Consider the following 13907-nt stretch of genomic DNA (forward strand, 5'->3'; position numbering starts at 1 on the left):
AACTAAGCGCGCGGCTGCCAGCTGCTTCCGGCGGGCCCTTGGCAGCCTTCGGTTCCTTCACACATCCTCTCAGGAGCCTCAGCTGGGTTCCGCCTCCGCGGGAAGCCGGCACTTGAACAGCGGACTGGAAGAAGCCGGAGAGGCTGTCTGGACGCGACAGCCAGGGAGAGAGAGGATGTAGCATCCACACCCTACGCATGCGTGTCGTCATCACATGACAGGGGCGGTGCCCGCGTGGGCGGGTGCGAAGTCCCGGCTAGGGTCGGGCTTGCTACGGCGAGACCTGCGGTGGTGACGGTAGTATGGCCGCACTTTATGGTGGCGTGGAAGGGTGAGCGCTGGACCGGCCGGAGGCTGTCCGTTCGGGAGCGGCGGGTCAGGGGGCGGCGGTCCACACCTTGCTTGGTGCCTTTGTGCTCCATGGCGCGACCACGCCCCTCCAGGCTACCACCTTTCTGCCACAGGGCTCTTGTGTTAACCTGGAGAGTTGTGCAGAGCTGGGGGTTCAGGTGGAAAGTTGCTGGTCGCGGGTGGACGTGGGAAAGAGGCGGAAGCCGAGCCTGAGATTTATGCCCAAGGAACCCGGGAGTTAAGAAGCTGTCACCAGAGCACTGTCTTGTCTTGGTGCTCGGGACCCACTGCTGTTGGTCCCAAAGGCCTTGGTTCCTATATTCTCCTGCTCAGAAGCTGGTCCGTTTGACTTTGGGAAGTAGCTCTACTAAGCATGGCTTTGGGTGAGACGTCTGTCCTCTCTGGGCTTCAGTTGCCACATATGTAGGGTGAGCAAGATGGTGGTTTATCCGCTACCCTGCGCATGACAAGCATTTTGTGGATCTGGGTGTGTCAAATCAGGACATAATAGGGAGACTTGGTATCCTAGTCGCTCACTGCTGATTTACCCGAAAGTCTCCTTCCCGTGAATTGCTAAAGTGAATGACTTCTGGCTTTATTTTTGACACCTTACAAGGAAAAACCCTCAGCACAGTGTAGGAGTTTGCACTTAGCCTTGTTACAGTCATATGGAAGGTAGAACTGAGTTTTCTTAGTTTGTCAAGAAGTTAATTTGGATTTTTAGTCTGCTGTCTCATGCATTAATATCCCCTTGGAACTTGATGTACTCTTTGAGTTGGATCAAGTCTTTATTGTCTATTACAAGAAGTATTGATCAGTAGGACATCATCCCACCACGTATCACCCTTCTTCTAAACTACCACTTACCCCAGGGATTTAACTCAGGAGGGTTTAGTTGCTGAAGGCAGTATGAGTTTCCTGTCTGGTGATCATTTCTTTTTTTTTTTTTTTTAACCTCCACCCCCACCCCCACCCTGGTGATCATTTCTTACAGGTGTCTTGAAGACCCTGGTGTCAGAAGATAGGACCTCAAAGTAGCCCTTACCTGTTGTTAGAGATCTGCTTTTTCCCTCGGATGTATTTTCCATAAGTCATTCCGGCCATGCTCTGTATAGGTTAGGAAGATAGGTTGGAGCCAGTGGAACTCATAATGAGAAGCTAAACAATTTAATACACTCTTGATTCAGAGCAGTCTTTGCTAAATAGGGGCTTACTAATGTATGGAGAAGCCCTACATGAGACAAATTGCAAAGTCCCGGTGATAGTAAGCGGGATCTTGCAGAGGAAGTAGGGCCTACCAGGCAATACGAGCAGAGTGTAGCAGGCACTAAACAGGTAGCTTTGGGAGTAGAGGTTGAGTTTGCTGAAGCTGTCTTTGCCCTAGACTCTTGTAAGAGACTACTATGCAAGTTTGGCTCTGTCTGGAGTTCTATCAGGACTGAGTGCCCTCTTGTGTTTTGTAGGGGAGGCACACGGTCCAAAGTCCTTTTACTTTCTGAGGATGGGCAGATCCTGGCAGAAGCAGATGGACTGAGCACAAATCACTGGGTAAAAAAGCCATCCTTTGGGGACCAGAGAACTTGGCCTTCATGTAAAGTTCAACTCCTATAGAGGTGGCGGCTGGGCCTCTTAGTAGCTGATAGGGGCAGCAGAGATCCTGCAAGCCTTTCTAACTCCTCCTTCCCACTTGGGGCCAGCTGATTGGCACAGGTACCTGTGTGGAGAGGATCAATGAGATGGTGGACAGGGCTAAACGGAAGGCTGGAGTGGATCCTCTGGTACCCCTTCGAAGCCTGGTGAGTCAGCTGGAGCCTGGGCCATCAGCAGGTGGCCAGTATAACTAGAGAAAATGTCTCTAGGGCCAGAGCCTTTGCTCTTGTCCATTTTTGTGGTTTCAGTAATAATCTATAAGCCGAGAGTGTATTTTAAGAGGATAAGGCTCTAGAGACCTTGATTTGAATCTCAGCTTTGCCACTCAACTTAGTGGCCCTTAAAATCAGTCACCTTCTCTAAGCCTGTTTCCTCTTCTTGCAAATGCAGGTACTAAGGTTGTTGGGAAACTGAGATAATGTGATTCGAGCACCCTGGAGCCTGAAGGGCTCTGTAAATGTTAGCTCTTTCCCCTCCCAGGTTGCTGTGGCTCTGCCCACTTAACTTATAGCAAGGGAGCTATACAGGCATAGCAGACCCCATGTATGTGAAGCCAAGCTGTTTCCTTCGTATCCCCTCACCTTGTTCTTTTGTCTGTGTCTTCTTTCCTCCACCCTTTCCTAGGCTAGGCTGTTCCTGCAGGATTGACCTCCTAAGGGCTTATTGTGGGTGAAGGGGCTAGATTGGGTGAGCCAAGTATGACCAGTTGGGTGTTAGAAGAGAGCTGGTCTGGGGCTGTTTCCTCCTTTCCTTGTTCAGCTTTTCTTTCTCCCTTGTGGCCTAGGGCTTGTCCCTGAGTGGTGGGGAGCAGGAGGATGCAGTGAGGCTCCTGATGGAGGAGTTGAGGGACCGATTTCCCTACCTGAGTGAAAGTTACTTCATCACCACTGATGCAGCAGGTTCCATCGCCACAGCTACACCGGATGGTGAGGATGTGAAGGGAGGAATGAGGTTAAGAATGAGCTCTCTTCTGGGGAAAGCCCCTTTCCTATGGCTGGCAAAACTTACTAACATCTGGAAGGCAGCAGTTGTTATTCTCTCCCAGCTACCCTTTCCTGGGCATAATAATGCCCTACAAAGGGACAGAGGAGGAAGAGGGGCAGGAAAAGTGCATGTGAAGCAAGGGAGTGGAATCTCTGTGGGGCAGAAACTGGGGTTACTGAGTAGAAAGTGTGGGACTCTGTGATATCCTAGTGTGCTGGTATATAACTGAGTCTCACCAGGCCTGTCAGTGCACACCTTTACTCTAATGCTCAGGAGAAGATGCAGGCAGATTACTGAAAGTTCAAGGCCAGCCTGTTCTACATAAATAAGTCCTAGGTCAGCCAGGGCTACCTTATGAGATCATCTCAAAAATGAAACTGGCCTATGCTCTGGTTTGAGTTTTCCCATCTTTGAAAAGTTGTGGGAGGGCTTTACTTTCCTCATGCAGGAGTGGAGGGTCGACATCTATATGATTTATGGTGCTAATAGTCACTGTAAGAACAGGGTCTGCCATAATCTCTGGCATTAGGTACTCAGTAAAGCCAAGATCATTTGAAGTCTTGGCTGGCTGGGAGCCATGTTCTCTTGAATTGATGCAGACTTGTTCGTCCTCTATCCCCTAGACAGGAAGCAAGTGGGCTATTTGTTCTAGGAGGTTGGGTGGTGATTCCTCCACTGTGGGGTTGGTTTCTGTCCTATTTTTCGCAGTGGGAAGCTGCTGCTCTATTCGTGCCCTTGGCCACACTGAGCCCCCGTGCCCTCTTCCCAGGTGGGATTGTGCTCATCTCTGGAACAGGCTCCAACTGTAGGCTTATCAACCCTGATGGCTCTGAGAGTGGCTGTGGTGGCTGGGGCCACATGATGGGAGACGAGGGATCAGGTGAGTACACACAGGGCCTACCTTCTTGGTCTCTAAACCTAAACAGGAATCCCTAAATAGCTCCTAAACCTGTTGCAGAGTACAGGATATTGGGAGAATCATAAAGATACCATCTTGCTCCTTAGTAGCCTCTCCTGACTAGGGAGTACGTCATGGCATGGTGGTGTGGCCTACCTCTGTTGATTTTTGGAGACCCAAGAAAAAAATTGAAACTGAAGGTTAAGGCCCTAGCTGCCCAGAAACTCCCTGCTAATGGGAAAGGGGTCTGGGGTCTGGAAACACTTCTCACTCACACTACTTTTGGGGCAGCATGTATACATTTCTTTGGTGACTGTGTGACAGCTCACCACCCTTGACTTTGAATGGGAGCCAGCATGACAAGTTCACTTATTCAGTCTTCCTACAGCTTTCCCTTGTCTGGGTCTGTCAAACAGTTGGTCAAAAGCCTCCTTCCCCTACTGGGAACCACTGACCGACTGATCAGTGACTTCTAACTGGTCTTGAGCTGAGAGCCTTTCTTGGTGAGGAGACTGCCTCTGGGATTGGCTGTCTTCTTCGCCTTCTGCTCCTGGCAGCCTACTGGATTGCACACCAAGCTGTGAAAATTGTGTTTGACTCCATTGACAACCTGGAAGCAGCTCCTCATGATATTGGCCATGTCAAGCAGGCCATGTTCAACTACTTCCAGGTACGTCCTACCTACAGTCACATACACCCCGTGAAGGACACTGGAGTCTCTGATGGAGAGGCTGCAGGGGAGGAGGATAAAGGTCTCCAAGTGGGTCAGAACAGCAGGGTGAAGTGTAGGTCAGAACAGGATCTAGGGTGGGCAGTGTGTGCAAACCAGTGTGACTGCCACTTCATCTTAGAAATTTTAGTCATTTTTGCAAACATTTAAGCAAAGCCAAATGAGAAAAAATATTAAAACACAGTAGTTTCTGTAGATGCTGACATTTATCTCATTCTCACTAAAATGTACTCAGGAGAATCTCTGTTCTTGGGGACTCAGAAGGTCACATGTGTTAGGTTGGTGGTAGAAGAGGACGGTTTGGGAGATGAATCAATCTCCTGGTTACATCACTTCCCAGAACCTTTGGTCTGCTACTTTGAACAGACACTGCATGGGAGCCCTGCTCTTTAACTGAAGCAATCTTTTCAATGAATTTGATCTTGAGGAAAACTACTCAGCTGAGAAATCTCGTTTCCTTACGTTTTAAAGCTACAAAGAAGAAAAGGCCTGGCAGTGGGCCCACGCCTTTAGCTGGAAGGCAGCTGTCTGAGCCCCAGGACAGCTAAGGCTACACAGAGGAGTGTCTCAAAAAGCAAACAACCCCCAATTATTGTGGTCATTTCAGTAGTCACTCTAGGAAGGTCACTCTGGGTGACAGACTAGGGATTTTCTATTGACTGCTTGTGTCTCCTCCGTTTCTCAGGTGCCAGATCGGCTAGGAATCCTCACTCACTTGTATAGGGACTTTGATAAGTCCAAGTTTGCTGGATTTTGTCAGAAAATTGCAGAAGGTACTGTAGGTGCTGGCTTGTATGTAACTTGGTTCCCCAAAAGCATGTCTAATGGGAGGGTATAACACAGTTAAGCAATTAAGGCTGGCCTGTGTGCTGGTGGCTGTCTCAATAGGTAACCTGGAGTCTGTGGCTCTATTTGGTGTGACAGATAGGGCCAGGACTTAGACAGCACTAGATTCCTGTGTTCCTCTCCCTGGTGGCCATGTGGCTGGTGTAGTCTGCATGCCGGGGTTTGAGAACCCACTGTCCTTTGGATAAATTCACAGAAGCAGGGGTTGGGAAGCTCAGGCAGCTCATTTTGGCTTTGGGAGGAGCCTGCATGTTGGCATCTTGTGAGACTTGCTCCTTTTTAACTTGGATTCCTTAGGCCAGGGCAGCTTACATGTTTTATTTCTGGACTGAGGTTCAAAACACCAGGCTGGGTGAGGCTGGACAGCAGCACAGGGCTGAGAGTCAGGAGTTGCCTCAGATAGGGTACCTTGTCCAGAGAGCTGATAGTTCTTGGGGACAAATGCAGTAACATGATTTAATAGTTCACTGGACTCTAGTTCTACTACTAGCATTGGCACTGGAAGGAGAGGTACTGGAATGGTGGGCAGAGGCTTGCTTACCAATGTGGGCACCCATCCTAACATTAACTTGGCCTGTGCTTGCTGCCTTACCTCAGGAAGAGTGGCTAAAGTAGGCTGCTTCCTGGAGTCTCCAGCCCCTTTCTCTTTCCTGCCCCAGGTGCACAGCAGGGAGACCCTCTTTCCAGGTTCATCTTCAGAAAGGCTGGGGAGATGCTGGGCAGACACGTTGTGGCAGTATTGCCAGAGATTGACCCAGTGAGTTGATGCAGGACACAAAGGGGGTCTGAATGAGGTCTGAGCCTAGGGTGGTGAGACTGTCCCATCAAGTTCTATGTGCTTTGGTACCTCTGTATATGTAGAAACTGGCTTCATATGGTGCTGTCTTCTAGTTTCTACATCCTTCTAACTATTCCTTTCTTCTCTTCCTTGCCTTTCATGACTCATGTTTTCTTGCCTTTTTCCCTCCTCGGGTCCACCTTCTGTTTGACACTGGCGAGAAGGGTTAAGATCAGCCTGCAGTGAACCATTTTGTTTTCCCAGGTTTTGTTCCAAGGGGAGCTTGGCCTCCCCATTCTGTGTGTGGGCTCAGTGTGGAAGAGCTGGGAGCTACTGAAGGAAGGTAAGTCTGGGTGGGTATGGGTGAAGACAAAGGATGCAACTGGAAAAGAAGGTGAAGGGGGCCTTTCTGTTATTCCAAGCCCTGTGACTTCCTCCTGGGGTGTGTGCTTGCTAAGCCTATGCTCCACTATAGCTCCAGCTTTTGAGCCCCTGAAAAGATATTCTTTTCCAAATGACATTAATCACTTTTTAAGGTTTACCTTTACGTGGATGTTTTTGTCAATATATATGTCTGTGCATATGGGCATGCAGTGCCCACGGAGGCAGAAAAGGGTGTGAGATCCTCTGGAACTTGAGTTACAGATGATTGTGAGCCACCATGTGGGTGCTGGGTACTGAACCCTTGTTCTCTGAAGAGCAGCAAATGTCCTTAACCATGGAGACATCTCTTCATCCCCTTAAAGCTCAGACCAGTGTAATAACCTATGGTTGCACTCTTAGTCACCATTCTGGCCAGAAATTTAGCTTGACAGTCTTAGTTCAGCCTGTTGTAGGGTTTCCATTAGATTCTCTAAAATAGCTCAAGGGTCTCCACTAGATTCTTGCACCATGAAGTTGTGGGTATTGCAAGCTCCAGAGTTGAGGAATGCAGGTGCCTTTGGGCTGCAGGTTCCAGGACCCATAGCATCCTGGTGCTTCTGTGATGGCTGGCATATGGCTTGGCATCTGCACTGAAGCTGGTCTTCTCTCTGCATTCTTCACTCCAGGCTTTCTCCTGGCACTGACGCAGGGCCGAGAGCAACAGGCACAGAACTCCTTCTCCAGTTTCACCCTGATGAAGTTGAGGCACTCTTCTGCACTGGGAGGGGCCAGCCTGGGGGCCAGGCACATTGGACACCACCTTCCCATGGACTACAGCGTCAATGCCATTGCCTTCTATTCCTATACCTTCTAGGGGCTGCCCCTCTTCCCATTCAGCCAACACTGAGTGTTGGGAGATTTCTCTTTTTTAAAAACACATGAGAAAATAAATGCACTTTACTCCCTCCCCAGCAGGGTGTTATCCTCAACACATTGCTGTACATGTCCTCAGCACCTCCAGCAGGGTGACCTAGCAAGCTCTCAGTTTAAAGACCCACTCCAGGGGCTTGCAAGCACCCACCAGGCTCTTAGGCACATAATAGCCCAACCCTTCCCATTTCTACACTATATGCTTTGGCTGTCTGAAGCTGGGACCCAAGTTTCCTCTTGGCAGTTATGATTCCTCACGACAGAACTAAGTGTGTCTATGCCTACCTCCTAGGGACTGACCCGAGATCTATCATACCCTCTCCCAAGGTTCCCAATAGGATTTGGGAGACAGTACAATCCTAGTCTCAATTTTGACTTAATTGTATTTGGTAGCTGTAGATACACGGGGCATTTTTTTTTTCTTGTGCAGATGAATCCCTGAGGGCCAAGTAGGCACTGCTTAACTCAGTGGCCTGCCTACTTCTGACTGCTCCTCACCTGGCTCTGGTTATAGTGGGGCACTTCTCTCTCAGACCTTTATATCTGGGCAGCCATTGCTGCCAGCCCTGCTGGAGAGTCTTTCCTCTGGAGTGAATCCTTCCAGGAAATACTCCTGCCCAGAGACAGGTTTCTTCTTCATTCCCAGATCCTGCTGGCTGCTGATTGATTAACCTGGTATGGATGTGCAACAATGCTAGTGTTTTAACCTCTGGGTTTTTTTCCCCTGTCTCCAACACACAAGTGTCCATAAGGCATAGCCAGGAAGGTGCCACCTCAGCAAGTGTGAGTTTTTAAAACAGCTGCCATTTGATTTATAGAGCAAAAATCTTTATGTAACTTTTTTCAATTTTTGTGGTTTTAGGGGCATGTTCTTTTAGGGTTTTTTTGTTTTTGTTTTTGTCTTTGCAAATTTTATGTTTGGATATTTTACCTCCAAATGTACTGTGTGTGTGCTGAGAAAAATCAGATCCTCTGTCTGGGACTGAAGTTTCAGGTGGTTGTAGCTTCAATGTGGGTACTAGGAATGGAGCCAGGAACCTGTTAAGAGTAGCCAGTGCTCTTAATTACTGAGCCATCTCTCCAGCCTTTTAAAAAAAGGTTCTAAAATACCTGTTCCTGGAGCAACAAGGTTTTAAACACTTGCAACAGGAACCAAAGTCCAGAGTCTGGACCTAGGTTTACTGGAGTTGTCAGGCAGCTGGAGCATCATCATGTGATCTACTGGCTCTGCCTTCTCCACGTTGGCCCTCTTCCTCCTGTGTGCGCCTCCACCTTACCTTCTTACCCTCATGTGTCCAGCAGAGTCTGTACAGCTCTTAGTACCCACAGACATGATTAGAAAGTTCAGCAATCTTAACACTGATGATTTCATAAGTTGTGCTTGTTACTAACCGGCCTCAGGAACTTCTGGCCTGCAGTAGACAGAGGTTCACAGGAAGCTGTACTGGCTGAGGTTCCTAAGAGGCACAGCATCTCCTAAGTCCTGTGTGTACTTAGCCAAAGTGGAGGTAGAGAGCCATGCTTAAGGGACTCTGACAAAATGTTGAGAATACTCAACAGGAAACTGCTCCACAGTGAAAGAACGCCTTTAAAAAAAAAAAAAAAAAACCCAAAACAACAAAAAGCCCAAACCAACCCCCCCACACACCTGCAAACCCAAACAATAACAAAAAACCCAGCCAAATTAAAGAGACCACTAAGTGTTTAACTCTGACATGAGACATCCAGAAAAAATGCACTAGCCATATCAGGGCCCTGATGTGAAAGAGCTTACTGAGAAAGATGAATATGGTGGTTCACTCAGTGACTTGGATAGTAAGTCTCACGATTTATATGGTAGGCTTCATTAGTGAACAACTACCCTAGCTCAAAGCTGTGTTTTGTTTTGAGGGCCCTGTTTCCACCTTTCGAGCATTAGTTTATTTTTATTAACTTATTTATAGACGGAGTCTTGCTATATAGACCTGGCTGGTCTGAACTCTTATGTTGGCCTCAAACTAGTGTTCTGCCTATCTCTGCCTCCCAAGTCCTGGGATTAAGGATGTGTACCACCCACATCTGGCTGTTTTTTGAAGGATCACAATCAGGACAAAATTCTCCATATGTGTTTGAGGAATGAGACATTTACTGCTTTATAGGAAATATATTTTATACTCAAGGGACGCAGTTTGCTATTGGAACACTTTCTCAGCTATGCATGAAATCTTCCATTTAGTCCTCAGGTTAAATATTATATTTATACATCATATCTTAAGGTATTAGGACAGCCTGGTGAGCCACACCTACAATGTCAGCACTGGAGAGGCTGAAGTAGGGGATCAGAGGTTCAAGTCTAGTCCACCAGAAGACTGACTCAAAACAAGTATTTTTTAATAGCCTTGCCTAGGGTTAAGATATTAACCTCAGTGGTAGAATGCTTGCCTAGCTGTGTGAGGTTCTGAGTTTGATCCTAAGAACTTCCAAGTTTTTTCCTTTAGAGCATCAAGTAGCCTAGAATGTTTATTCATTTTAAAGAAAAAAAATTAAATTTGGGGAGAAGAGCTCAGCAAATCTTCCATTTAAATTATAAGTAATAAAATGTAGGGAGGTTTTTACATTAAAAAAGAAAAGATATATGTGTCCTTGAATTCCCTCCTGTTCCCCAAAGATAGGAAGTGTGGCTTCTAAGCTTGATACTCTGAAGAAAGCAGTGTCTAATGTCCTAGTCTAATGTTCTGGGTCCAGCAGTGGGTTAGGTGACAGACAGAGGCCAGGTAGTATGCAGTCAGCTTTATTGTTTGCTTGAATAGATTCCTGCTCTGTTCCTATTACCACCCATAGTGCTGTGTGGGAGGAAAAAAACCTCACCTTCCAGATTGTAACTGCTGTCTGGTGACACCCTCAGGGTAGTAGGATGGGCTTTAGTGGGTGCTCATACCCACTTCTCAGCCATCTCAGCACTGACAATCCTAGGAGCAACAAGTCTCATGGCAATCGTGGACACAATCGGTCAGGGTCCCTGCTTCACATATCAGCATCCTACTCTCTCTGCTTAGCAAACGGATGCTCTTTACCCATTTTCCCAGAGGAGAATGGCTGGGCTGTGCTTTTCCATCAGGTAGGTACTTCTAGTAAAATTTGTCAGGCTCCTGAGTTCCCATCCTTGGCATCCTGTAAATCAAGACCTTTACTGAAGAGGCCTGTCCCCTCTGGCAATAGGGGACAAACTCAGAAGGCCAGGCAGTTACATGCTCATTGCCACAGTCCCAATCAAGAGGTCTACTCTGGCTTCCCCTCTTTCCCAGCTCCTTGAGAGTGTTGGTGATAACTCAGGGCTGTTTAACCACACCTTCGTCTCTCTAAAAACAAAACCTTGACATAACAATAACCTGGAAAATACTTAGTTCACCAAAACCATTTATTTTTAAGCCATGGTTAACCTTACAATCTTAATGAAGCAATCATAGGTCATGTGACTTTGGAAATAGGAATGCTACCCCAGTCTCAGCCTTTAGCAGGCCTGGAATACAGCTTGGTGTAGTGCTTGCATAGCACATGTGAGGGCCTGGGTTCAATAAAAAAGACCCAATCTTCTGAGTATCTTCTGGCTTGTTTATATGATAACCTCAAGTCAGGTACACTACAGATAGAAACTGGTCCTGACCCTGAGCTACAGTACCAAGGCTTTGGCTACCTCAGATTTGTGATGCAGTCCAAAATTCATGAAGAGGCACCCCCCCCCAAGTTAATAAGGTCAAATAATCACAGAACTCAGTCTCTAATAAATGGATACTGTGACCAGCCAGACTAGCAACTATTTAGAATGCTTTCTATTGCTGTATAAGAATTTATATAGCAATTTGAGTTTGAGAATTCCAAAAACAACCTAAAACTCATAATTGGGGCTGAGTCTGTAGTCTAGGGTACAACTGTGCTTCCTCACAACATTGGACGGTAGAAGAGTTGGGTCACAGGAATAAGTCTTTCCATAAATTACTAAGAACCAGTTCATTGGCTGCATCCCAAGCCTACAGTACCTTGCCTCTGAGGTGGACTCAACACACCAGCCCTTGAATTCCAGGTATACCCAACAGCACACACCCCTGAAACCAGGCTAGAAAATGACATCCAAATAAAAGAGCCAGCACAGGGAGGGAGGCCAGCCTCTTGGACCACTCCTAGCAGCTTAGCTTCCAAAGAGCAAAACTTAAGGATGGAACAAAGACACCTCAGGCTTGCATAAGCTTCCCAGACGGGTACTCAGAGAAAGGTGCACTATGGAGACAAAGATTCTCAAGGATCTTCCTGCAATCCTGATAAATTTTGATCTCATGGAGACTACAAGAGAATCTTTTTGAATGTCCTACCCATACCCTCCCTTTCTTCTTATAAGAGGTGACAAGCCAAGCTAAAAGCTTAAGCAGGAATAAAGTCCTTTCAGAAGGAGTTCCTAGTTTCATTCTCTCTTGATGGCGAGGTTTTGGGAATTGATACAAGTTCCCTGAGCTGCTAAGATGTGACATGAGTGGGAGGCCACTTTCACAAGATGCCATCTTATGAGACTCAAACAGGAAAAAGAGGGACTTTTTTAACTGCTGGGACTGTGTTCAAATCAAGGGAGGGTTGAGAACAGCTAAAGGGTAGGACTAACCTGGCACAAGTGAGACTCTGGGTTCTATCCATGGCACCAAGACAAAATGGAAACTCAGCAAACCAGTCCATTTGAAAAGGGGAACAACTTTCCAGACCGCAGTCCTTTCCTTCCAGTCTCTGCCCATATCTACATGCTGATCTGACGAACTACTGGAAGCTGCATGATCTTTCCAGACCTATCATACAGCACAGTGATAGCCACACAGAAGTCACAGCACTATCAATCCTCCCAAGTCCCTTGTCCTTGGAGTATGATCAGGACAGGACACTTGTTCTTTCACCCTCAGACACGACCACCTCACCTCTACTCATAGCAGCAGCTCTTGGTAAGATTCAGTTCCACAGAGTATCAACAAAAACCTTAGTGAGTGACAAGTAGAACTAAGAGTGCACCAGACAGGACCATGAGGAAACTAGAGAGGTTGGTCTGTGGAAGCAGTAACACCTAGTAACAGCTTCATGTACACAGAAAGCCCGGTCTTGTGCACTTGGGTGGGGCCGCGCAGCAGCTCAGTTTCTGGGAATCACTCTGGAAGGCATAAGAAACACCCAAACTGAACTAAGCAGCTTGCTAGTGTCTGGAAACATGTATTTCCTTGAAAAAAAAAAAAAAAAAAGCAGAAAATTTAAGGGAATTAAGACATCATAAGAATCAGATACTGAAGGGACTTAGGAAAACAAAACTGTCCAAAAAGATTCAAGATGTAATTAACACAGCTAAAGGCCCATTGCAGACTTTGACTAATAGTGTCTTTTAGAGCTGAGGGGGAAAAGAGCCAGAAGCAGCCCCTATGAAGATCATGAAGGCAAAGCAACCCAGATGAGTGACAGCAGCTATACACTGAGGACAGGACAGCAGTCACTAAATGAGTCACCATCAAGCCCTGCTTTCCTGATGTACAACTCACATCCATCCAAAGTTACATTCATCCAAGAACTTTCAAATCTGTTTTCTCTTGAGTTCAGGACAGGAGACAAGAGCTTTATGGGCCACTGGTATCCCAGTTCATCATGGAAATGTCAGGGGATGGGGAGCTGAGTGCTGTATCTGGTTTGTATCTCCTGTTTTTCCCTCTACTACCCAGCTGCAAACTCCTTAAACTCTCCAGGTACCCTGCTCCTGGTAGGTACACAGCAGGGAAAATTATTTCTTAAATACTGTTTTTCTTGGTCAGCTTATTTTGCTAAAATGCAGACAACATTCCTTACAAGGGAAAAACAACTGCAGTTCCTTAACTCCAAAGAGCTCATCAAAAATAAAGTAAAATTGGAAACTGCTCTGAGCAAGTCAGCACAAGAGAAGAGCCATGCTCAGGCTTGGAGAGTAGTACCTCGCACATTAGTTACTCAGTCACAATATCCAGTTAAGCCACCTTCCCAACCCAACCCGCCCTGGCTGCACACCCTTGCCACCCCCCTTCAGCTCCGCCTTTTTGTGCATTGCTGGCCCCAGGTACGGGGACAAGACAAGTCCTTCTGGAAGCTTCCAACAGCTCAGTACTTCACTCCTGGAATAAACTCCTTGGCATCTGGATTCAGGTTACTTTTGCTCTGAAATAAGAACCAAGAGAAAACATGCCAGGCATGGTGGTACACGCCTTGGGTGGTACACACCTTTAATCACAGTACTTAGGAGGCAGAGGCAAGTGGGTGTCTGTGACCGCCCTCCCCATGCTAATGGCTGTCTTTGTGCTTTCATGTTAAAGTGCACTTTAAAACTTACTTCTAAGCTAGGGATGTAACTA

At 47.0% G+C, this 13907-nt stretch overlaps 2 protein-coding genes across 6 annotated transcripts in view; one reads left to right on the plus strand and one right to left on the minus strand.

The window, feature by feature from the left end:
- Window positions 1–45: 45 nt before the first annotated feature.
- Nagk (N-acetylglucosamine kinase) lies at window positions 46–7589 on the plus strand. 5 transcript variants are annotated; one of them, NM_001037768.1, is made up of 10 exons: window positions 266–331; window positions 1815–1899; window positions 2049–2147; window positions 2786–2927; window positions 3755–3865; window positions 4441–4553; window positions 5299–5386; window positions 6119–6216; window positions 6502–6580; window positions 7287–7589. In NM_001037768.1, exons 1-10 carry the CDS (start codon window positions 303–305, stop codon window positions 7472–7474), a joined length of 1032 nt encoding a protein of 343 aa, NP_001032857.1. In that variant the 5' UTR covers window positions 266–302; the 3' UTR covers window positions 7475–7589. The 5 variants fall into 5 exon arrangements, with proteins under 5 accessions (XP_006236802.1, XP_038963274.1, XP_038963275.1 ...); XM_006236740.5 differs by lacking the exon at window positions 6119–6216 and having other exon boundaries at window positions 46–331; window positions 7287–7571; XM_039107345.2 differs by lacking the exons at window positions 266–331; window positions 1815–1899 and having other exon boundaries at window positions 3694–3865; window positions 7287–7571.
- A 3320-nt stretch (window positions 7590–10909) lies between these two features.
- The window catches only part of Paip2b (poly(A) binding protein interacting protein 2B), a 31397-nt gene continuing 28399 nt past the window's right edge, over window positions 10910–13907 (minus strand). Inside the window, exon 5 of the mRNA NM_001399545.1 lies at window positions 10910–13713. Within this exon, the coding sequence (NP_001386474.1) occupies window positions 13657–13713 (57 nt within the window). The 3' untranslated portion in view covers window positions 10910–13656. The remainder of the gene's footprint in view (window positions 13714–13907) is intronic.

The sequence above is a fragment of the Rattus norvegicus genome, chromosome 4 (assembly GCF_036323735.1).
Source record: "Rattus norvegicus strain BN/NHsdMcwi chromosome 4, GRCr8, whole genome shotgun sequence".
NCBI lineage: Eukaryota > Metazoa > Chordata > Mammalia > Rodentia > Muridae > Rattus > Rattus norvegicus.

Bases quoted from the DNA above. Each gene is read 5' to 3' on its own strand.
- Nagk (NM_001037768.1), top strand. From the start codon at position 303: ATGGCCGCACTTTATGGTGGCGTGGAAGG. The intron at 2,148-2,785 runs GTGAGTCAGCTG...CTTGTGGCCTAG, and splicing joins TGGTACCCCTTCGAAGCCTG to GGCTTGTCCCTGAGTGGTGG. The intron at 2,928-3,754 runs GTGAGGATGTGA...CCCTCTTCCCAG, and splicing joins CGCCACAGCTACACCGGATG to GTGGGATTGTGCTCATCTCT.